This window comes from Herpailurus yagouaroundi, unplaced genomic scaffold, assembly GCF_014898765.1.
Source record: "Herpailurus yagouaroundi ecotype Mexico unplaced genomic scaffold, PumYag 28, whole genome shotgun sequence".
Lineage (NCBI taxonomy): Eukaryota > Metazoa > Chordata > Mammalia > Carnivora > Felidae > Herpailurus > Herpailurus yagouaroundi.
Window position 1 is genome coordinate 168,634,609 of NW_024412376.1, and position 23,923 is coordinate 168,658,531.

Below are 23,923 nucleotides of genomic sequence, written 5' to 3' on the forward strand. Positions count from 1 at the left end.
CCCCCCCCCCTGAATTGGAGGACATGCTCCTGGGTCCTGAGTCTGCAGTCCGCCTGACCTTCCAGGCCCATCAGCGGAAGGGGACATTGCCAGGGGAGACCTCATCGGGTTAGGGGGTCGGGCTGGCATTCGACTCAGCTCTGACAGACTCCTGGATAAGCACTGGGCACCAGGGGCTCGACAGGGCCTGAAGGCCACAGTAGGTCAGCCTCGCCTCGGGAGCACTTGGTGCCATAGCTCCAGCTGCCATGTCACAGCTCGGGCTGCCCGCCCCCCGCCCCCCCCCCCCCCCCCGGCCTCGGGGCGGGGGGGGGGGCGGGGGGCGAGGACCCCAGCCCTGGGACCCCCCCCCCTCCATCTGGGCGAGCTCCCTGTGGCCAGCAGGAGGCTGGGGGAAAGTCTGGGGGACCCAGCAGTTGGGAGAGCCAGGGTGAGGCCAGACTGGCCCGGCCGCCCTGAAACCAGAGGCGGGGCCCCTTCTCAGGCGTGGGGAAGGCAGGCCGCGTTGTTTGAGGCCCCAGCCTTCCAAGCAGCGGTCGCCACCTCAGCCCAAGGCCACGGGCTGTTTGGGTGGGTATGCGCAGACCCTGGTGCGTGGCAGTTGGCAGGGTCCTTACACACATGCGTGTCCACGCATGTCGACACGTGGCCCACAGGAGTGGGCTCAAGTCTGCTATTGGGTGAGAACTGCAGGCCGGCTGCCACCCGCCCTCCCCGAGGTGGGCGTCCAGGCACCCCTGACGGCGGTGCCACCCAGTTAGGGAGCCAGCTCGTCCGGGACCCCCTGGCTGAGCCTGGACCTTGGGGATACGGCGATCCGCCTGCTCTGCCCTGGGACAGGCCCTCTCGCTCCCCAGAGCCTTTGCCACTTCTGGGGGGCCTTCAGACCCCAGGCTTCCCAGAGGGCCCGCACCCAGACCCTGAGGGTGGGCACGGTGGCCGTGGGGTTTGCCCCCAGGACCCGCTCCCTGGCGACCCAAATGCTGCCGTGCCCCTGGTGAGGGGCCGCAGGCCAGGGCTCGGGTTCCCGGTGGCACCTGATAAGGCCCCCTCGGGGCCAGCTTGCTGGGCTGCCCAGCCCTGATGGGGACTGCGGCCTGTGAAGATCAAAGGTGGGCCCGGCTGGGCAGAGTCAGCTCTTCCCGGGGGAGAGAAGGATCATGGCGCCACAAAGGGGCGTGGGGGTCACTTTCAGCCTCTACACAGGTTCAGGCAAAGGCTGCCACGCATCCCGAGACAGATCGGGCGGCCTCGGGCCTCCTCACGGCTCCCCTGAGACCCCAAGGGAGACCCCACCAGCAGCCTCCTGAACGAGGCTCCAGCAGGGGTGCATGCAGTTTGAGGAGGAGAAGGGATGCAAGGGGTCTCGAGCCCCACACACCCGCCCCCTCCACTAGCACACATGCCCACGTGTGCACACACACACACAGCCACGCATCACACGTGTGCACACACTCCCATCCGAGGCCTCGTACTGTCCCTGGGTGAGACGGGGCAGGGCGCTGGCCCTCCCGGGTGCCCCCTCCCCACGGGCAAGGCAGCAAGCCCAGCCTGCCGCAGGACGGACAGCGGACCCCTTCGCTCGCGTCCGAGGGCGCGCTGCCTCCGCCACCCTCGGCCGGCCCGGCCGCCAGTGCCTGGGGGCGGAGGGGGCGGGCAGGGGAGAGGGCTGGGGTGCACAGAGCCGGCTGCCCAGTCGGGGCACAGGAGGCCGCGGCCCTGGACTCCCAGGCCGCTCGCAGACGCCCCTCTGTGCTGGGCCGGAGGGTGGCGAGGTGGGCAGCCGGCCCCTCCCTGGAGCAGCCCCTCCAACCCTCCGCTGGGCCCTGCCCTGGCGGCCGCCAGCCTCTGGCCGCCGGGCCTGCCGGGCGGGTGAGGGCTGCTGGCTGGCTCTCCCTCATTTCCTCTTGGCCCGCAGGCTCCAGCAGCCGCAGGAACAAAGGGTGGATTGTGCCTCGTTCTGGGCCCGCTCCCTGGCCGGGCCACTGCCCTTGCCGGGCCCCGTAGGCAGTGCTCATGTCTGTAGCTACGGCTCCTCCAGCCTGCGAGGGCCCAGTGAGCAGAGGGCCGTGGGCAGCAGCTACAGGCCCGGGAGCCTGGGAGTCTGTCCCGGGCCGTCCTCTCCAGTGGCCACCGCACGGCCACCGCACATCCAGGGACATAATCCGGGATGTTCTCGGCCGTGCCCTCCGCATGCCTTTCCCTATGCAGACCCTTCCGGTCGCCAGGCCGTGGTTCATGGCTGTCCAGCCTCGCCCCCCCCCGCCCCCAGCCTGGGTTCCCCGTGGCCTGTGACGGCTGCTGGGCCAGGAGGAAAGCCCCTGTTGTCTGTCTACGGCCAGGTCTCCTGGGTCACTGGAGGAGAGGAGGGAGGCAGACACGCTCTGGTGCCACACCCCACGACATTCTGGGCCCCATCGCCGCTTCTCCCACCAGCATTTAATGAGTGCCACTGTGTGCAGTTGTGGGCACCAGAACCACAGCCTTCCTGAGCCCGAGGTTGGGGGACATCTGGCAGGGGACAGACAACCTGAGGCAGCCAGCACCCCTTCTCCCAGGCGGTTCCAGGGTCCTGGGGCTGCGCGCTGCCTCGACAGGCAGTCCGGCCCTGCTGGCCAGACACCCGCGCTCGGGACACTGGCGGGGCCGGGGACGCGCTCCAAGGCCTCCCCCAGAACACCCGGGGCCAGCGCTGGCCGTGTCTGAGCCCCAACCAGAGGAGCCGGAGGGGAGGGGAGGCGGGGAGCCTGGCCACAGCCGGCTCGGCCGGCAGAGCCCGGGGCCCCGGGCACAGCACCACCCCGCCGGGCCGCACAGCCTCCGCGAGGCCTCGGGCGCCCTGCCACCAGCCCCCGCCCCACTGTTGGTTTAGCGCCACCACACCACCACCGTGAAAGGAGCTCTGTGGCTGCCCCGCGGAGCCGGGTGCCGATGGTCTTGGAGGGGCTCCAGGAACGAACAGTGGAGAACGGCTTTTAGAAGAGAGTGGAAACAAAATAGAGGAAAAAGCTGTGAAGGAATAAGGAATTCGCCTCTGCGGAGCCCTGCCCATCCCGCCCCCCTCCGTGCCCAAGGCTGAGTCAGAGCCCTGGGGTAGCGGCCAGGCAGCGGGGTGGTGGGCGGTGCTTCCCCGGGGCCAGGCGGGGGTGGGGTTGTGACCCGGGACTCCCACCTTCCTGCCCACACGTCAGAGGGTCAGAGCCAGACACCGGCTCACGGAGAGGCTCCGAGAGGGCAGGGGCTCGCGACCCCCAGAGCCCGTTGCCCCGTGCCCCCGGGGCCTGCCCAAAGCTAGGTGGTCCCCAAGTTCCGGGGTGACCCCCCCCAAACCAGGGCCCCGGGGCATGGCCCAGAGGAGGGTCCGGGCCAGGCAGTCGCAGCAGCCCTGGTGCCGCCCCAGTTGGGGGTCTTCCTGGGAGGCTGCTGGGTTGATGCTGGGAAGGGTCTGGGGGGACAGGGACAGTCATCCCAGGGAAGAGTCACACGGGTCTCCAGGAACCCGCAGAGGCTCATGGTTTTCCAGGAAGTTCGAGAATCTGGGTAGGACCCGCTGCCCCCACCCCCTTATCTCAAGCTTGGGGAGCTGGGCGCCCAGAGCCGGAGTCGGGCTTCCTCTCTTGCCAGGGCCTCCCCCTCCCCCCAGTAGCTCACCTGCTCTGTCTCCCTCCGGGGGCGGGGGGATGGGTGGGGGTGCACCGCCTTCCAGCAAAGACATCTGCCCACCGCCCAGCCTCCTCCACTCCCTCACCTCCCCTGCTCTGCCACCCTTGCCCTTCCCTTCAGGAAGCCCCCAGACCCTGCGCCCCCGCAAGAGGCAGATGGAACCTCCTGGAGTCCTCAGCCCATGCGCACGGGCCGAGACACCCCTTCCGGCTCCCCTTCCGGAGCCCAGGGCCCGGCTAGGTGGGAGCACAGCAGCTCGGCCTTCTCTAGGACCGCGCAACCCCCTTCCACGGCCACACGGCCCGGCTCCCTGAGGGCCCAGCAAAGCCCACCCCCCACCCCACCCCCGCCCCTGCGATTCAGGAAAAGGCCGGCGCCCGCCCCTCCGGCCAGCTGTTGGCAGCTGTCACCACCTGCCGGCCGAGGGCCAGATGCCCCCCGCTCCCGGCTGTCGCAGGCAGTGGGAGTGGGCACACAGCTGTCTGGGGGTGTGGGAGTCTCAGGCCCCACCACTCCCTTACCTGGGGTTAGTGCAGACCTTTCGGGGGTCCCCGAGCCCCGTCTGGGATTGTGTGTTTCAGCTCAGCCACTGTGGGGGATAGACATCTGGCCCGGTCCGGTCCCCTGCCTGGAGTCACCCCCCACCCCCCACCCCCGCCCAGATCCCTCCACAGCACACTGCTCCCCCTTTGAGATGCCCGCCAGGCCAGTGCACTCTTCCCCGGGGCTTGGCTCTCCCCTCGGCCTTCCCGGAACCCCAAAGGTACACTGCGGGCAGGGGTCACTGCAGCCTCTGGGGGTGAGCCCTCCCCGGCCAGAGGAGGGAGCAAGTCTCCAGCCAGCAGGCATGGCCAGCTGGACCCAGCCCGAGTGGGAGCGAGAGGTGATGCGTGTGCCCGGCGCAGAACCTCGGCTTCAGGGTTCCAGCTCCCAGGAAGCCTCGGGCCCCTGTGCGGGCCACAGGGCCCGACCCAAACACGCTGCCTTGTCCTCCCAGACGAACGGCAGACTCAAGACCCCCCCCCCCCCCCCCCGGGACGAACCGGGCGGCGCCCTGAGAGGCAGACATGTGCGGAGGGGCCCCTGACCCCAGAGCCTTGCCCTGTCCCAAGCTGATGCTGAATTTGTGCTGAGTCCCCACCCACCCACGCCCTGAGCTGACCGAGATTCCCAGGGTGGGGGCACAGGAAGCCTGGCTGGCAGGGGACACGTGGTAGACCCCGGGCGGGGGGGGGGGGGGGTGCACGTCCTGGCTCAGCGGCTCCTGCCCGCAAAGCAGCGGTGCTAGGACACGAGCAGCCGGCCAGGCCTCAGCGGCCACAGCATCTGGGCCAGGCTGCTGCCCTGCAGAGGCAGTTTTGGGGGTGAGCTCCTGAGCCCACCGGGCGGGACCCCAGGACGACCCCGACCCCGGGAAGTGCAGAGGACTGGGTCTGTGAGGCCGGGACAAGCCATCAGGAGAGGCTCCATGGGAGCTGGCCCTGGGTGGTCTCCACAGGAGGAGCCCAGGTGGGAGGCAGGTTCAGTACTCTAGACCCCCTTGGGCCCGGGGGCGGGCACCAGCTCCTCCCCAGGGTCCCAAAGCACATGAGCCTGTGCAGGGCGGGGGGGTGCTGAGTCTCACGTGCAGGCAGCCGCGTTCGGGGGTCAGAGAGGTGGGGCTGTGGGGCTGCAGTGGATCTGTGGAGAGCTCAGCAGGGCAGACATGGGGCGGGGGGCGGGGTGTGCCCTGGGTGGGGCCTCAGGAAGGACAGAACAGACCTTCACAAGGTCCAGCAGGCAGAGCTGGGCCATCAGTGGGGGAGGCTGGGGCTGCCCATGGGTCAGGCCCAGGCTGGGGAGCGGACACCTGAGGGACTGCACCAGGGGCCACGGTGAGGGGCTGGCCCAGAAGCCCCCACCAGGCCTCGTGAGGGTCGTCCGTGTCATGGTGACCACACCTACCTGCGAGGGAGCCAGACAGCACGAGGGCTCGGTGCGGAGCCTGTGGCCCGGAGGCCTTGCACATGCACGGCAGTCCTGCTAGGCCCCCAGACGCCCAGGGGGACGGGCCTTTCCCCGGGGGGTGGCCCTGCCTCCACCAGGTGGGGGGGGGGGGGGGGTGCGGCCGCCTGCAGACCAGGTCTGTCCCTCCTTCACTTCTGCGGCAAACCGGCCCTGCTCCACCCCAGGGAGCACTCGGACCCGCCCCTGTTCCAGAGGCCACGCCCACCGGGAGCCCAGGGTGGGGGTTGGAGGTCCGGCAGCGAGCAGGGTCCTCCCTGGGTCCTGCCTGCCCACCAGGGCTGGCCACGGGCGACAGTGGGGATAGGGCCCCCCCATCAGCACCCCAGCCACCGCCCCGGGCAGGACCAGTACCCCTGAAGCAAATATTTCCTCAGAGACACCTCATGAGGCCTAAAAATAAACCTTGGACCCAAGGACCCTACATCACCCAGGCCCCCTCCAGGAGAGTTTCTAGGCTCCGGGTTCCCCCAGGCCTGGGTGGCCGTGTCCAGCTGGGCACATGCTGAGGTCAGCACAGGGCACAGAGGGCGCCCCTGCCCAACAGGCCCCACCCCTGCCCCAGGCCCCGCCCCTGCCCAACAGGTCCCACCCCCGTCCCGCCCCCAGGGCCAGCTCCCCCACGTGATGAGCAGCCTGTCCCCCCACCCCCACCCGGCCCTGGTCTCCTAGGACTCCCAGGAGGTTCTCACGCCCTGTGCTGGTGCCAAGTGTGGGGCAGGGTCTGCTCCCCTCCCCCCAGCCCAGCTGGGGGACCCAGCTCCCTGAACAGCCTTGGCCCTGTCTGTACCTCACCTCACAGCCGCCCCTGCCCCACAGGCCGCCCTGTCCCTGGGTGGCCTGGCCTTGTGCCCTGGGCCTGGGCCGACATGCAGCCCCTGGTGAGGCCGGCCCCTGCAGCGGGTCCGCGACCTCAGAAGCCCTACACAGCTCAGCCTCAGAGGCCGGCAGCCTGGCCGTCACCTGTGGGCCCCTAACCCTGAGCCCTGAGTCCCAGGCCAAGGCTGATCTGTCCCCATCCTGTGTCCTGACTGTATATCCCCATGTTCCCGACGCCTCTCCTGCGTCCCGGATCCTGCATTCCTGTCCCCGGTCCCCTGGCCTGACCCCAGGACAAGGCTCTGATCTCCTGCCAGGCCCTCCCGACCCATCCTTGTCAGCCTGAGGCCCCCACTCTGGACAGCTGTGGGATGAGACTCCCCTTTGAAGCCAGGATGGTGGGAAGCATGCGGGGGGGGGGGGGGTCACACCCAAAGTGTTAGAGCGTGAGCTGCCCTTTCAAGGTCTCTGGCTTCACGGGAACCGGCTTATCACCACACAGGAACGGATCAGAGGGAAGGGTGCTGGCCCGGCTCAGTACTCAGGTCCCGCCTACCCAGTACACTGGCACCCCCACCCAGGATGCTGGGAGCGTCCTCCCGAAATGGCCCGTCAGAAGTCCTCATCCAGCCTGGCTCGGCCAGGGGTCACTCTGAGGGTGCACCTGCCCGCAGACGGGGCCCCAGAGAGCCCCACAGAGCTGGGGGCACCAGGCATTGTGTTCTTGTAGTGGTCCCCATGGCTTTGGCAGTTGCCCACTGCCTTTCTGGCCGTGCAGGGGTGGGCAGAAGGGGCAGGGGAAGCCCGCTTCCACACCCACCCCTTCTCTCTGTTCCCAGGGCCCCAGGGCCCCATCCCGGGTGGGGGACCCCATCCTTAGCACCAACCGAGTCTCCTCCGTCTGCATCAGGCTTGGGAGTCCCCAAAGGGCCGTAGGACACCTGCAGAGACACAGGTGTGGGCTCGGCTGTAAGGGGAGGGGAGCGGAACGGCCAGGCTCCCAGAGAAGCCCACTGCTGGCCAGTCAGCAAACGTCTGCTTGATGAGGCCCGGCCCTGGGACCCCCGGGCTTGTGAGGCTGCACCCTGTCTTTCACACGCTCTGCAAGCCACAGCCCCCGCACCCGGGACCAGTGCCTACTGTCCCCAGCCCACCCCCCCCCCCCGACCCTAGACCTACCGGTCTATCCCCACTGCTGTCCCATCGGCTGTCCCTGCATGGGAGAGGACACCAAATGGAGGGGACAGTAGCCGGGGTCAAGGGGCATCCAGGTGGGCACTGATGTCCTCCCAGGAGTGGTGCAACATAGAACTGGAGGCAGCCCCGGGGCAGGGGAGGGGCGCCCATGGCGGGGGCTGGGGGTGGGCGAGGTGGCCCCCGAGAAAGGCATGGAGGGGGGTTCTGGAGCCACACGGTTGCCTCAAGAGCAGGCAGCTGAAAGGCCCCAGGTCACGGCGCACAGGAGATGTGGACATGGGCTTTGGGTTGACAGGGCGGGATCCCCTGCTCAGCCCAGCTTCCCCACGTGTCACAGAGCGAGCAGCCCATCAGTGCCTGCCTGGCCTCGGAAGCCCCGAAAGGGCCCTCGGGGTTGGGGAGCCCAGGGCTGCTGGTCCCCATGAGAGGGGACAGCAGGGTCAGGCAGGTAGTTAGCCCCCAGAACTCCCTGGAGCAGATGACAAGGGCAGTTCCTTTGGGAGCCCCAGGCTGGGAAGCACATGGACACTTTTGGCGGTCCTGGGGGTTGCACCCTCACTGGTGCCAGGGTGGGACTACTCACCCCCAGGGCCTGTGGGTGTCCCGTAGCCTGAGTTCTCCCCGCCGCCCAGGGTCCACTCTTGCCATGCCTCCCGTGCCCCCCGCCAAAACCCACCCAGGTGACGGCCCCCACTGCCCCCCCCATCAGGAGAACATCTGTTGTCACCAGCTGTGGTTGTCTGAAGCCCCCACGGTTCCCCCCTGGTTGTTACAGCTGGGCTCCCACAGCTGGCTTCCCTCGGTCACCCAGAGGCCACTAGTCCTGCCCCAGCCTCCATCACTGCCTGTGAATCAGGATCAGCCTAGTGGGTCTTCCTTCAGGGCTAGGCCCCCTTGGGGACAGAAGGAGTGGGGTCCATCCTCGGGAGGCCAAGGGATTGGGTGACATCGAGGGCAGGAGGCCCCATCCTGCACTGTTGGGGTCGCAGTGGAGAAGGGCCAGAGGATGGGGCCTAGCCCTGGGATGCTAAAGAAGAGGGGCCCCAGAACCGCCTTTGGCTGGGGAAGGGGGAGGGGAGATGGGGCAGGCTTGGCCCTGACTTCGGGGGTGCCCAGCCACAGGGAGCCGGCGGTACCTGGGCGGGGTGGCAGGTGCCCGGCCCGCAGGGCAGGGCAGAGTTTGCTCTTTGCTCTCTGTAGCACCTTGGACACCGGCGAGGCCTCGTTCCTCCTGCCACACCTTCCAAGGAGCACAAAGCACCTGACACGGGTGCCTTTTCCTAAGAAGGTACAGAAGCCCTGGGCCAGAGGCAGCGGATCCCAGCCTCAGTTTCCCCATCTGGAGAACGAGACCATTGTTCACAACCTGGCGGTGGCTGGCGGACTCGGGACTGTGCCCGATAGGCAGCGGGCACCCAGACGGAGGTGACGAGGCCCCAGCCCCCCAAGGCCACCAGCTGAACCCCCAGAGCATAAGCCAGAGGGCCACAGGGGCCACACTGAAAGAGGGGATGCTCCCCGGGCCAGGAATGCAGGGCTCCAGCTCCCCAAGGAGGCACCTGCAGGCGTGAGGCAGTCAACGCTGCAGACACAGCAGCCGGAGTTCTGGTCGGGGGAGCTGGTGAGAGGCCCCAGGGACCCCACAGTGTCGGCCCCAGAGCCTCAGGCCAACTCGGGGACTCCCGAGAACCTTCTTTGCTCCTGCTTCTGGGGCCCAAGCCTGGTGCACAGACACACGTGCGTGAACACGGACACACGTGCACAGAGACGCAGACCTACACACACCTGCACACACTCAGACACACACCTGCACACGTGCTCAGGCCCACAGACGTGCAGACACACAAATGCCAAAGACAGAAACGCCAGCTTAGGGGAAAGGATGCACCTTTTCTTGTTTAACAAAATAAATTAAATATACGAAGCTTCAGCTCAAAATCTATATAAAATTACAGAGGTCTGGGGCTGCCACCGGCAGTGGGACACGGGTGTGTGGCCCCCCGAGGTCGGGCCATTCGGTTGGCCATCAGGCCAGGTGCATCCCGGCCCAGGGACAGGCCGGGTCTGTGGCGCCACCTTCCTTCCAGCATTAATATTATTATCTTAATTTCTTAAATATAAATATCGAGGGCCCTTATCTCTGGCAGCGTGAGGCCGGGCAGGGCAGGGTCACCCCGGGGCCGGGCTCCGGCCTCTCGGGACGCGGCGGGGACCGCTGTGCCTGACCTCCTGGCCCAGAGTCCCCGGGGCGGGGGGTGGGGAGGGGGACTCCCGGACACCCAGACGCGTGGTGGCAGAAATAGCTGCCCCCCCCCCCCCCCCCCCCCCCCCACCGCGGAGGCCTGGGCAGGGACACAGGCGGCAGGCACAGGGCAGGGGGCGGGAAGTCTCGGTTCGCGAAGCCTGGGTGCCTCTCAGATCTCCTGCCAGGCGCGGGGAGGGGTGGCTTGACCGTGGTCCCTGTGAAATCCTCACAGGAGCCAAGGGATTCCTTCATCAACGAGCACGCTGCTACATGCACACTGCAAAGTTACAAACACGGGCCTTCCCCAAAGCGTCTCAGTCTGAGGGTGTGTGTGTGTGTGTGTGTGTGTGTGTGTGTGTCCAGAGCCAGGTCATACGTGTGTGTGTGTCCTACACACCGGGCACCCGGGGTGCTGGCTGCGCCTCCTGCCTGTGGTCCGTCTCCCTCGGTGGCCCTCTCCCCCAGCCTGCCCACCTTGACCTCCACGTGCCCACCCCCCACGGCACCGAGAGCTGCCGCGGGCCGGCGCCCCAGAGGTGTCGCCGTCTAGCACTGGTAGTGGATGTGCTGGTGCTGGTGAACCTTGCCCTCCACGTGAGAGTGCGTGTGCGTGTGCGTGTGCGTGTGCACGTCCGTGTAGAGCTTGGGGTAGAGTCTGGGACCGGCAGACGGGCCGGGGCCCAGCAGGTGTTGGGGCCCTGCCGGAGGCCCCAGCTCCTCACACGGCCCCACACCGGGGGCGGTGCCGAGGGCGGAGGGCACAGGAAGGTCCTTGTCCCCACCACGGTCGCGGGCAGTCGCGGGCAGACGGTGTGCGGGCAGAGGAGGGGCAGGCACAGGCGCACACGGCTTCTTCTTGGCCTGGCAGAGCCACAGGAGCACGGTGCCCAGGATGAAGACGGCGCCGGCCGGGATGCCGATAACCACGGGCCACGGCAAGCTAGCGGTCGAGGACGAGGGGGCCACGGGCGGCCCTGGTGGCTTGGGGTCTGCAAGAGGGACCGAGGAGGGGTCTGGGGAGGGGAACGGCGCCATGGGTCCCAGCGACGAGAGGCCGGCCCGCGGCACGGAGGGGCCCCGGGGCCGGGAGCAGGCGCACGCACCTGGCAGCACGGTGAGGAAGGCGCTGCGGAAGCTGTAGCCCATGGTGTTGGCGCCCAGGCAGATGTACATGCCCGCGTCGTCCTGGCGGGCGCGGGTGATGAGCAGCTTGTTGAGGTAGGAGCCGTCGGGCCGCGACCACACGTCGCCCGTGGGCAGCACCACGAACTTCTGGCCACCCACATCGATGGTGGAGTTGTAGCGGCCCTCGGTGCCGTACTCCACACGCTTCAGCCACTGGATCACCGGCTTCACGTCACTGCGCACTTTGCACTGGAAGGACGTGGTGCCCCCAAAGTCCACCGTCGTGTTCACGGGGTGCGTGCCCGTGAGGACAGGCTTGGAGCGCGTCCGCTCTGCGCGAGGACACAGCGCGTCGGCACTCGCCCCGGGCACCGCCAGCTCCCCGCCCCCCCAGGCCTGGCACTCACGGATCACGTCCACCTTGTAGGTTGCGTTGATGGCACCCGCCCGGTTCGACACGCGACACGTGTACTTGCCGCTGTCCTCGGGACGCAGGTTTTTCAGGCTCAGCGTCCACTTCTTCCTGTGCTCGCCGGCCTCCAAGCCCGTCAAGGCCTGGTCATCCTTCATCCACATGATGTCGGGCCGTGGGTGCCCACTGGCCACGCACTTGAGCCGCACGGAGCTGCCCACCGGCCGCGCGATCACCCGGCGCCTCATCTTGGAGGGCTGTGTGAAGCGGGGCCGTGCTGCGGGACGGGGCGGCACTGAGGTCAGCAAGGCACCGGGCAGGCCAGCCCCCCACCTGTGCCCGAGGGGAAGGGAGACGCCGGCCCCATCTCACCCCACTGCTTGCCGGCCGGGTCCTCCTGGCCCCCAGAAGGGCCGTCGTGCCCCAGACGCTCCCTTCCCGGGCCAGTGTCATCTGCAGAGACGAGGGCACGTGAGAAGGGCCCCGGCCTTGGGCCCAGCTGGGAAAGCTCTAGAAACACAACTGGGAGCCCTTGGGAGCACACCCGCATCTCAGAATCCCAGAGACAGCTGGGAAGAGCGGCCCGCCCAGCCTACCCCCTGGGTGCAGGTGACCCCAACAGAGCTGGCCGCCCGCCCCCCCCCCCCCCCCCGGCGCCGGGGGGTCTGCAAGGCCAGTGGGAGGAGGGGGCCAGCCCCGCCGGCAGCTGCAGTAACCCTAGCCCACATCAAGGCGCCGAGGCCTTGGTGAGCTGACATGGCTCACATACCACCTAGTCGTCCTCCCCTTTCAGAGGACAGTGGGGGGGACACGCACAGGGTTCCCATTCCACAGTCCGGAGCAGGGGCCCCGCGGGGGTGGGGCAGGCTGAGGAATGCCCCTCCCGTGACAGCCGCCTCCACCCAGCCCGGGACCCAGTGAGGGGGTGGCACAGGTCAGGCTCCCCCTTTGTGAGACGGCCGCCACGGCTCGGAGGGAGCCTGCCCCGGGGAGCCCCAGCCCCGGGGAGCCCCAGCCCCGGGGGCCCCAGGGCCATGCGCCTGGTACATGTGTACCAGAGGGTGTGTCGCCGGGGACCCCGCCAGTCCCCAAGCCCGGGCCCCAGAGGCAAAAGAGAAGAGAAGGCCCTCGGCGGCCCCTCTGAACTCTGAAATCTGAGCCTCAAAGTGAGAGCCGACACCCAGGGCCGTCAGCCCGCCCAGCCCGCCCTTCAGTGGGACCACCACCCTGGGGCTCCCCCATGCCCACTCCTGCCGCCCCCTAGCCAGCCTCAGTCTCCCGGTCAGCAGAACCTTTGGGAGGAGGGGGACCCCGAGGTACAGGCGTGAGAAGGAGTAGGGGCCCCGGGGCCGGGGGTGACGACAGAGATCAAGCCCCTGTCCTGGGCCCGGAGGAGGCAGGCAGGGACGGGTCTCATCCTGGGAGGCAGGGGGCTGAGCTCAGGCAGGGATGGGGCGGGGTGGGGCGGGGGTGGGGGGGAGCCGGGGTGGTGCTGACTCAGGGCTCACAGGGCGCAGCCCCGGCCCGGCCCGCCCCCACGCACCCTGGCACGGCCACCACTGACCCATCACGATGAGGGTATAGTTGACGCTGAGGCTGCCGAAGCCGTTGGTGGCCTTGCACACGTAGGCGCCAGCATCGTCTCGCTCGACCTCCTTCACCTTCAGGCCCTGGGGCAGCACGCGGAAGCGGCTCCAGCCGCCGTGGATTGTGCGGCCATCCTTGGTCCACATGGTGAGCGGTGGCGGGTCCCCCTCCACGGGGCACTGCAGCCTCACGGTGCGGCCCAAACGGGCCACCTGCCTCGAAACCACCTTGTCCGCCATCCTCGGGGGGGCCTGCGGGCGGGCCAGAGGGCTCAGTCAGAGAGGAGGGGGCTGGCAGGTAGTCAGGGGCCCAGGCAGGGAGGGCTGCTGGGAGCCAGGGGAAGGGGGCCGTCCCCGTCGGGTCCCCACCCAGGACTCCACACAGATACACCTGCCCGGCACAGACCGGGGCGGCGGTGGGGGGGGGGGGGGGGGGGCGAGGCCTGAAGCCCGGGGCCCTGCTCCCAGGCCACAGCAGCTGGCGTTCACCCTGGACCCACCACACGCCAAGCCCACGCCCACGGAGCTCCCACGGCGAGCCAGGCTCTGGCTCACGCCCCCCTCCAGCACCCGTCACGTACGTTGTAGTCAAGATACAGGATGGCTGGAGCGGGTCACCCAGGGTGCATGCCCACAGCCGAGCCAGAGCGGCCCCTCGCTGCCTCCCATACACAGCGAGTGTCCCCGCGTGCGGCCTGCCTGTGAGCGAGTCCATGCCGCACGAACAGGCGTGGCCGGTGGCCCACGTTTGGGCCCGTGTGTGTGTGGGCCCCATCTGCCCGGGTCCGCCTGCAGGGCCGAAGGCTCTGCTGTTCCCGGTCACACCACACCGGGTGGCTCATCCCTGGGCAGGGGCGGGGGGGGGGGGGGGGCGGGGAGCAGGACCCCAAGGCCCTGGGGTCAGAGGGCGAGGAGCAAGGTGCCAGGCTTAAGTGCAAGGTTCCCGTCTGGTGGCAGCCACTGCCCACTGCGCCCCAACGGGAGAAGCCTGAGCTGTGGGCTGAGGCCATGGGGCCCCTGAGCAACGAGAAGGCCACCCTCACCCGTGAGTCTCGGGCCTGCTTCAGCACCTCTGTGCCCGAGTGCAGGGATGGTGGGGGTGACCCGGACGCGGGGAAGGACGCTGCAGGTGTCCGAAAGAAGCAGGGCCGTCTCCTGGCCAACCCTCAGGTCCCCTGTCCCATGCCTGTGCCTCGAGCCTGGGCCAGTCTGCAGCCACAGGGGTGCCGGGCTCCGACAGTCACCCCACCCACTGTACCCGCCCCCCCCCCCCCCCCCCGGGCGGGGAGGGGCAGCCACAGGCACCCGGCTGCCCTTCCCAGCTCCGGAGACCCCACCCTCCAGCTGTGGGCAAGGGGCATTCACCCCACACTGTGGCCACTCGGGCCGGGAGGGCCGGCATCCCATCCCGGCCTCACGGAGGTGCCAGGAGGCGGCCGCTGCTCCGAGAGGCTATCGCCACGGGGCCTGAGGGCAGCATGTGTTTTTAATAAGCAGCTGGTATTCCTTCAACATGCAGTTACCAGCTGGCTACCTTAGCGGCTTTTGCGTCCAGGACCCAAAGTGCTTCCGCGGGCTCTTTGGAGGCTCAAGCGGCGGCTTCCTGTCTGTCACCTCCCACCCCCAGGGGACCCTTGCAGAGCACAGCCCCTCACCACTGGTCTGCAGGTGCCGGGGGGCGGTGGGGACTGGTCCCCATGTGGATAGACCAGGGTCCGGGCGGGGAGGGGTCCTGAGCTCCGACTCCAGCTTTGCTGGGGGGACGGGGGAAGTGGGGGACACAGCAACACTGGGCCATTCCCTCTACGACTCCAAACAGAAAGGGGGCTAGAGGTTGTGGGCACCGGCCTACCCAGCCCCCACCCACAATCTCGCCCACGCCTGCTGCCACACCCCACCCACCAAGCCCACACCCAGACTTGAAGCAACGCTTCTTCCCTGCACCCATATTCTGCCTCCACTGGGGTCCCCCTGCTCCTGCCGTGGGGCCCCTAACCGTGCACCACGGGCCCCAGGCCATCTCAGCACTCCCAGCCAGCCCCCTCCTCACCAGAACCCCAGTATCCCTGGAAAGGGCGGGAAGAACAGGGAGGGCCGCTGAGACCTGCCGCCCCCTAATTTCTCAACTGTCTGCGGGGGCCCCCCAACCGCCCAGGGTCCCGGCCTCGTTCCCGGGCAGGCCCCGTCTGACACCTGTCACTATTCAAAGGGGCCTCCCAGGCCGCAGGACAAAGAGGGCACCACCACCCCCACCCCCCAGCCCCCCCCCCCCCCCCGGTGCCCCGGGCCTCCCAAGCTGACACCTGGGCACACAGACGTGTGCACACACAGACGCACGAACTGCCTGGAAAGCGCAGGGGGGACAGAACGCTGCCTGGCCTGAGGGGCAGTGTCCCTCTCCACCTCTGCCTGTCCAACCCCATCCTGGGGGCACGACATGGGGCTGGCCCGACACCTCCCGCCCTGGGAGGAACCTGCCTCGGTGACAGAGAAACGACCCATCTGACAGTGGTTGAGGGGGTTGGGGGGGGGTCCACCTCCAGCCCAGCCCCCTCTGCACCAGGCAGGAGTTTGACGAGGCGAGGGACCAGGCGTCTACTGGGCCTCAGAGGCCACGGGCCCCCTTGGCAACTGTGGAGAGGGAGGAGGACAGAGCCAACTGCTAGACGGACCGGAAGCGTGGCCCCGAGGGCCGGCCCGCAAGCAGGACAGGGGACAGGCAGGCCGGCAGCCAGAGGCCCCAGCTGGAGCCAGCCTTATCCTAAAGCAAACAGCCCCCTTCCCCTCCCCCCGGGCCGGCCCTGCCCCACCCCCACCTGAGCTCTACTGGACCCCAGGCCAGGCCTGCCCTGCCCCCTCCAAGCCCTGCCTTTGCAGAGACCCCAGCGGGCTCACAGGAGGGAGGCCCGGCCCCCGCCCCCCCCCCCCCCCCCGCCCAGATTCCTGGGAATTTTGGCCGCCAGCACCACGGCCACAGCTCTATATTTAGCCTGGGAAACACAAGCCCCCATTGTTCCACCTGGTCGGGGTGTCCAACCCACTCAGCCAGGGGGAAACTGAGGCAAGAGCTGAGAGAGATGGGCGCCTGGAGGGCATGTGGGTGGGGGAGGCAGCCAGTTTCCCGTCCCCTCCCCTCCCAGGAGGAAAGCCTGACAGCTTCAGGGCAGCCTGGGGGCCCTGGCACCGATGCCCTGGTCTCCTCTTGGGTCCTTCCAGCCAGCGTCAGCCCCTCCTCCCATGAGCACCACCGCAGAAGGCCCATCCCTGCACAAGCCCAAGCCACGGCCCTGGGAAGTTTGGAGCATGGGGAGGATGTAGACGGTCACACGGGGCGGGCAGACACGGGGGGTAAGAAGAGGCTGGGGCTGGGTCTCACCCCTCAAGGGGGCTGAACATCAAGGTGGTAGACAGGGTCACCACATCCCCCTTCCTCCCTCTATCCTCCCTGCCCTCCTCCCCCACAGCCGTGAAAACGTGGCCAGGAACAGGGGTGCCCGGAGAGGCCAGGGTGCGGCAACCTGGAAGGCCCCACACGTCCAGGCTTCCTAGCTGCCGTCCAGAACTCAGGTGTCAAGGGCACACCCCATCACACCATCTCCCCGACACGCCATCCCTCAAGATGCACAGGCTGTCCCCCGGATGCACAGGCTGTCCCCCGGACACTGTCCCCCAGACACACAGGCTGTCCCCAGATGTACAGGCTGTCCCCAGACACTGTCCCTCAGATACACAGGCTGTCCCCCCAGGTGCTGTCCCCCAGACACACAGGCTGTCCCCCAGACACTGTCCCCCAGATGCACAGGCTGTCCCCCAGACGCACAGACTGTCTCCAGATGCACAGACTGTCCCCAGACACTGTCTCCCAGACGCACAGGCTGTCCCCAGATGCACAGGCTGTCCCCAGACGCATAGGCTGTCCCCAGACACTGTCCCCCAGATGCACAGGCTGTCCCCAGACGTACAGGCTGTCCCTCCAGGTGCTGTCCCCCAGACGCACAGGCTGTCCCCCAGACGCTGTCCCCCCACACATGCCGTCCCCCAGAAGCAACATCCCTCAGGTGCTGCCCCCCAAGATGCACACACTCTCCCCGCAGACAGTCCCCCAAGTACAAACACACACACACACAACCAGACACACTCCTACAGTGGAGTCCTACAGACCCCTCACCCCAGGATGCAGCACACCTTGGAGCACGGCGCAAACACCGCGAAGCCCACACCCCCTTGCCCCCTCCGGCTAGGAGCACCGCTCCCCCAGCTATAGCACAAGGAGGTCCCGCTATCACCCCAGACGACGCCTCTCCCATCCCGTGGGCCCCGGCAGGGCCAAAGGGGTAGGGGCGCTGGGAGGAACTGAGAGACAGGGACAGACCCCGACCGTTTTCACAGGCCCTCGGGGGCCGCTTGAAACTCAGCACGCACACCCCCCTAACCCTCACGGCCTGTGCACTGCCTGCCCTCCTGTTACACCTTCCCAATCGAGCCCCGGAATGTCAAATACCGATGTAGTGCAGTTAGTGTTTTGAAAAAGCACACGCGTGCAGAAGATTCTACGAGCCGATACACCTTCCCAACACCCCCCCCTCCCTGCCCTCCCGCGGGGCCTGCCATGCCCCTTTCGGGGTGGCCCGCCCTGGCCACTCCACCTGCACCACCCCCAAGCCCCCTGCTCTGTTCAGGTCCGTCTGGGGCCTCTAGAGCCTCTGCCTCTCCCCGCTGCCCACGGCGCTTGTGATCTGCTGACCCCGAGCCCCCTCCGTGAGGAGCCGGGCCAGATGCCGCCCCTCCCAGGGCCCACATGCCAGGGAGCCTCACATCATCGCAGCCCCCAACCCCACGGCCACGGACGCAGTGGCAGTGAGGGTGTGCCAGAACCACTTGGCCGGCACGCCACGGCCAGCTCCACTCCTGGTAGCCCCTGAGAAGCCCCAGAAATTTCTAGCCGGCAGGTAATTCTCTGGCTGGGGGGTAGGTGGTCGTCAGGCTGACCACACTGGCACTGGCTGCAAAGTGACTTCGGGCAGCCGCCAGCGGCCCCCGGAGGCCTCCCTCCTGGAGAGGTCAAGCGGCCCCAGAGGGAGGGCAGGGAAGGGAGGCAGGTCCTGCCCAGCCTGTCTGGACACCCGACACCAGGCAGGCCAGGTGGGCACTCTCTGCGAGACAGGGGCACCTGTGCCGTTCTCCCATGGGGAGCAAGCACCGGCAGGGGGGTGGCTGGGAGGGCCCGGACTCGGTGGCCCTGGGGCCAGTGCCCTCCCCAAGGAGGATACCAACAGGAGGGGCCACAGGTGAGGACCACCACACGGTGGACATGAGAGGCAGGGGCCAGCCTCTGCCCTGGCTCCGAGCCACTCGGGCACACACACACACACACACGTGCACACGCACACACAGGCCCCAGGGCGGCCCCTGGGGGCTGGACCCACAGGGTCTGTGCTGGAACCGGTAGGACCCGAAGGACAGGTGGTTGTCCCAGAAACCAGGCCATTCTGGGTGCAGCAAAGGGACAGACTGACCCACCGAGCAAGGAGGATGGCGGGGGTGCCCAATCCACCCCACCAGGAGCACGAACTAAGGTGACAGGCTGGATGGGGCCCACCGGGTCTGTTCCCTTCCCCGGAATCCCCCCGGGGGGGGGCCTCCGGCAGATACCCGGTTCCAGGGCTCCTCCTCTTTGCCACTCCCGGGGCACACACAAGGGCCACAGAGCATCACCCTGACAGTCCCGCTGCCCCGGGGGAACCCCGCGTAAACCGCCAACAGCTGGCGGCGACCGATCCAGTGCCCAGACCCGCTGCCACAGAGCCCACCGCGGGGGCCCAGCCGGATACCCCGGTGGCTGTGTCCAGATCTCGCCAAGCCCGCCGCCCAGACTCCAAGCCGACCCCTGCCCGAACCCGCCACCCATCCCCTCTCACAAAAACATCACTCGCCGAGAACCCGTACGGCATCACCACCTCCCCAGAGGGGCCCGGCCCCACCCCCAGCTGCCAAGGAACCAAGAAGGACCTTGTCTGCTGCGCCTCCTTCACATGTTGGCACTGGACCCACAGGACAGGGTGACAGGACCAGAGGCCCAGACCACCCAAGGGGCCCTGCCCTGTGGGCTCCGACCCGCACGGCCTCGGAAGAGTGACAGGATGTCTCCCGTGGGCCAGAGGTTGGCCTTTGGGTAGAAGCAACGCTCCACCTACTGTGAGGGCTCAGGCATTAGAGAGCCCCACCCACCCAACAGCCCGGGCAAGCCCCAGCCAGAGAGCCCCACGCTGCCCTCCACACCTGCACTGCCCCCTCCCCCTGCCCACAGCCAGCAGCCCTCTTCTTGAGGACAGGCCAGAGGGCATGAAGCTTGGGCACGGTGGGACCCCTAGAGTCCCTGCAGGCCGCAGGGTGGGCCACCCACCTCTCAAGGAGCACACAGCACCCGGCGCCGGGTCCCAGAGCGAACCCCAAAGTCCCTGTGGGAGTGGGCGGGCCACTGCAGCAGCACAGAGGGGGGCCCAAAGTCCCTGGTCGGTGGCCCCCCTCTCCTGGGGCTCAGCCCTGTGGGGGCCAGAGGGCATCACTGCCCCGTGGGGTCCCAGGCCACAGTGCAGCACAGCTCTGTCCCCACTGCCTGCTGCCCCAGGCACCATTATTTTTTCACAGTGCGGGGCTTGTGTGAATCTCTAACAAACTAGGGCAGGAAGAGAGCGATTGTTTCCTGCCGAGATGGCAAGCCCTGGGTGTCAGAGGCCTGAGGATGAGGCGCCCTCCTCGTCACAGCTGCCTCTGACATTGCAGGGACAGCTCCCAGAAGCCCCTACCCCACGCGGGCTCTCCCCAAGGGGGCCGGTCCTTGTGGGGCAAAGGCCTGCCAGCCCCCAGGCCTGCCCCCTGGCCACTCAGTGGAGACACGGAGTGTGGAGACCCCAGGACTCCCCACTGGGAGCAGGAAGGCAAGCGCCCTGCCCAGGTGGGAGAGCCCCCGGGCCACCCCCAGCTGCTCCCCCGGTCCTGGCCTATCCCGACAGATGCCCCCAACCCAGCTGCGCCAACGCACCCGCGGCCCCAAGACGTCCACCCCAGCCCACGTGACCTGCCCACCTCTGCCCACACCACACCCCTGCAGGCCTTCCCCCTCCTCACCCGGCCAGTGCCCACCTCTCCTTCCAGGCCGTGGTGCCTGTGCCTCACCCCATCCCCCTCCCCCAACCTCCTCCTGGCCTTCCTGGACTGTGGACTCCCGGCTGCCCAGGACAGTGGCCCCTGCTCTCTTGGGCCCCAGGAGGAGCCCTGCTGGACACCTGTGGGTCTTGTGCAGGAGCACCCAGTGACCACCACGAGGAAAAGCAGATGGCAGGCAGGGTGGGCCGGCAGCACCGGATGGGGCATCTCTGGGATCTGGGCACACCCTGCTCTCCACGTGCTGGCCCTGCCAGGGTTGTAGTCACTGGGAAGGCACAGAAGGCCAGCAGGTCAGCAGCAAGGGTCCAGGCCTGCAGGGCCACCGCCTGCCTCCCCCCCCCCCCCCCCCCCCCGCACCGTAAGCAGTGCCGGAACCCCAAGCCAGAGGCTGAGGCCACTGCCGGGAAAAACCAACATTTCCCCATGGCACTGGGCGGGGGCTGTAGGCCCATTGATTCCCGCACAATGAAGAAGGAGCCCGCGGTAGGAGTTTCCAGGCCCAGCTAAAGGCGACTTTGTTCGCAGCTCCCTCCTCCCCCCAGAGGGGACAGTGATTTATTTTCTCTTCCAGGAGTGGGGCCCGAGACATAAATGGGGCGGCTGGCCGACATCCCCCCTCACAGAGCCTGGGCCCCGCTCCCGTACATCTACCTCAGCTGGGGCTGCACACTGGCCAGCCGCTGCCTGGAGGGATGGGGGGGGGGGGGGGGGGAGGAGGCCCCCTGCGGCCTGGCCGGAGGCCAAGGTCAGCCGGTGCACACGCACGCAACCACAGCCATCCCGAGGCCCGCACGCCATCCCGCTGAACCACACACTGGCGGACCCTTCCCCAAACAGCCCTGAGGGTAAGAGGGCACTGTCCTCGTGGAGAGCTGCACCGGCCAGCAGGCACCCAGGCCCTGGGGTCAGCACTCAGCTCACCCCAGGTGAGGGCACAGCAGCAAGGCCCAGAGGATGGGGAGTGACCTCAAGGGCTGGCTGCCTCATCCTTGGAAAAGCTCAAACGTGGCCACCCTTAAACGGTTTCTTCCAGCGCCGTTTGTGAAAAGGCACTTGGTTCTGAGCCTCTCAAGGTCCCGCTGTGAGAAATCCAAATCCTATCTTTCCTTGAATTTGGAAAAAGCTGTTTGAGACAGACCCACCAGGATTGTGAAACTTTCAGAAAAGGAAACTTTAAAAACACGAGCTGAGTCTAGAGACACAGTGACTCCAGAAAGCGTGACGCACGGGGAGAACGGCTTTCAGGAGCGGCCGGGCTCCCTCTGTGCTGGTCGGCCGGCCTGAAGTTCCGCCGCGCGGCCTGCTTAACCGCAAAGGAGGAAGCGCCTGAGGTGACCTTGCCCCTCAAGTCCAGGTCTGGAGGAGAGGCCAGCACGGTTCAGGGAAAGGGGCTCTCCCCAGCACCCTGCCCCCGATGCCACAGAGGACCCTGCCCTTGGAGAGTGGCTCTCAGCCCCTGCTGCTGCCTGGGCCCCGGCCGCTCCCGGACAGGGCTAGGGCCAGGGCTGGATCCCAGGCGCAGCCCCAAGGCCAAGGCTCAGGGGAACAGAGCCAGGTGTGGCCCCTCCAAGGGCCCCTGGGCACTGAGGCAGGCCCCGCTGCCCACTGCTGCCCACCATCCACCACTCCGCCTCGGGCTCCGGCCAATGGCCAGCCCAGGCCAGCGGGCTCCAGGGCTCCCCGGCTCTGTAGCCAGAGGACAGGCAGGTGTGGGAACGAGGGGAGGCCACGCAGATAAAAGAGGAATCAGAGTCCAGGCCGCGGCCGCCGTGGGGGGTGGGGGGGCCTTGCCGGGCATGACCCGAGTGCCCGCGGTGGCCAGGACGCTGGCGGGCCCAGCCACGCCTGAGCAGCCCCCACCCTCAAGCCAGCCGGCCAGTCCCCGGCCGGGCAGGCGGGGGGGTGCTGTGGCATTAGGCCCACCTGGGCTGCCGCCTGCCACCCAACACCCAAACGTGCCCATATAAGGCCGGGTTGGGCTCGGTGTACCCGCTGGGTGGCGGGGGGAGGGGTGCGAAGCCTCAGAGGACTGGTGGACAGGGCAGGGACAATCCTGAGTGGTCAACACACCCAAAGGGCTGGCCTGGCCCAAGGTCCCGCCTAGCTGAGGGGAGGCCGGTGCGGAACATGGCGGGCAGGAGTCCGTGAACACGTATCTCCCATCATCCAACAGCCAAGGATGTCCCTTGCTGAGAGGTTGGGTGCGGGGGCAAAGGTCCCTCGGGAGACATTCCAGGCCTGCCTTCTTGGGCGTCAGGTGTGTGAGTGCGCATCTAAGTCCTGGCACGGCACACGCCGAAAGACAGTGTGTGGCCTGAAGCAGCGGGTCCTCCGGGCCTGCCTTGAGACAGGCCCCCACCCCCCACACCATGCCGTACCTCCAAGCTCCAGAGACTCAGCGCCCCCCCCGCCGGCCCACACCCCGCACCTTCCTGGGGTGGGCAAGCTCGGGGCACAGGGCTGGGTCACAAGTCCCAGACACCAACAAGGTCGCCTCTGCCCCCAAACCGCACCCTGGCCACTACGGGGGTCTCTGCAGATTCCGCTGTGGCCAAAGAGCCTGCTCCACAAAAGTCCCCAGAGTAACCAGCTGCCCTCAACTTCAGGGACACAGATGGGTGTGTGTGTGTGCCCTGAGGGGGACTGAGGCCAGAGCCTACTCAGCCAATCGGTGTGGGGCCCCACAGGTGAGCTGGGGGTGCCGTGTGGGTTAGCATGCAGCCCCAAGGGTGAGCGGGGGGGGGGGGGGGGGGATGGGGGGGGGGGCGGGGGGCCCCCGCAGGTGCGGCGGGGGGGGGGGGGCGGGCATGGTGAGCCGGGGATGCCCTGTGGGTGAGCTGGGGGTGCCCCATGGGCAGTGTTGGGTGGGGGACCCTGTGGGTCAGGAGACCCGCCAAGCTCTGGGCCAGTAGGGGCGGGGCGCAGGCACGCGCGCCAGCCGGGCACTGTGGCAGGGTTCAGGGCCGGGAGGGAAAGGGGCGGCGCTGGCGCAGGCCGGGGCGCCGGGCTGGGCGCCAGGACTCACCTCGGGCGGCGGCGGCCGGCGGGAGGGCCCCCAGCAGCAGCGGCGGCAGCAGGAGCAACAACGTGGGGCTGGGCGTCATCTTGGCCTGTGCGGACCTGGGGGTGTTGGGGGTCAGTCACTGGCAGGCGGGGTAGGGGTCGCCCCCCTCTAGACTAGGGCCCCGGGGCCGCCGGCACCCCGGTCCTGGGCCGCGGGTTCGGGGTGCGGGCCGCCCCGCCCTCCCTGCCAGCGCCCCGGGCGGAGGAAGCAGCGGCGGGGAGCTCCGTGGGTATCAAAGGCAGACAAAGGGTTTACACTAATTACCGGCCTCCCCCGCCGCCCCCCGTCTCCAAACACCGTCTGGATTCCTGGCGCTTGTAACTCGGGCCCTGCCCGCGGGACACACAACACCGGCGGCCGCGCAGATAATCGCCTGCGCCATTAGCGGACAAATTTGCGCTGGGGGGGGGGGGGGCCCCCCGGGGGGTTCGGGGGCGGGGGCGGGGCGCGGACAGGACCACTGGCCCCGCAGGGGCGGCGGCGGCGCGTGCCGGTGCCCCGCGGCCTCGCACCCGGGCGTCCGGCACTCCCCCCACCCCCCAGCCCCGGGCCGGATCGGGGACCCCGGACCCCAGTGCTCCCCAGTCGGCCCTCCCAGTCGGCCCCCCGGGGGTCACGGGCGCGCGCAGAGGCTCACCTCG

General features: G+C 68.3%; 1 protein-coding gene across 2 annotated transcripts in view; it reads right to left on the reverse strand.

The window, feature by feature from the left end:
* Positions 1-9,553: 9,553 nt before the first annotated feature.
* FGFRL1 (fibroblast growth factor receptor like 1) overlaps positions 9,554-23,923 on the reverse strand; it is a 15,243-nt gene continuing 873 nt past the window's right edge. Inside the window, exons 1-7 of one of the 2 annotated variants that reach the window (XM_040489886.1) lie at positions 23,547-23,676; positions 23,243-23,338; positions 13,030-13,301; positions 11,838-11,918; positions 11,461-11,742; positions 11,032-11,385; positions 9,554-10,917 (exon numbers count right to left, since the gene is read on the reverse strand). In XM_040489886.1, the coding sequence (XP_040345820.1) occupies positions 10,475-10,917; positions 11,032-11,385; positions 11,461-11,742; positions 11,838-11,918; positions 13,030-13,301; positions 23,243-23,322 (1,512 nt within the window). In that variant the 5' untranslated portion in view covers positions 23,323-23,338; positions 23,547-23,676 and the 3' untranslated portion in view covers positions 9,554-10,474. Of the gene's footprint in view, positions 10,918-11,031; positions 11,386-11,460; positions 11,743-11,837; positions 11,919-13,029; positions 13,302-23,242; positions 23,339-23,546; positions 23,677-23,923 lie in introns of those variants that run through there. The other variant, XM_040489877.1, reaches the window with a different exon arrangement.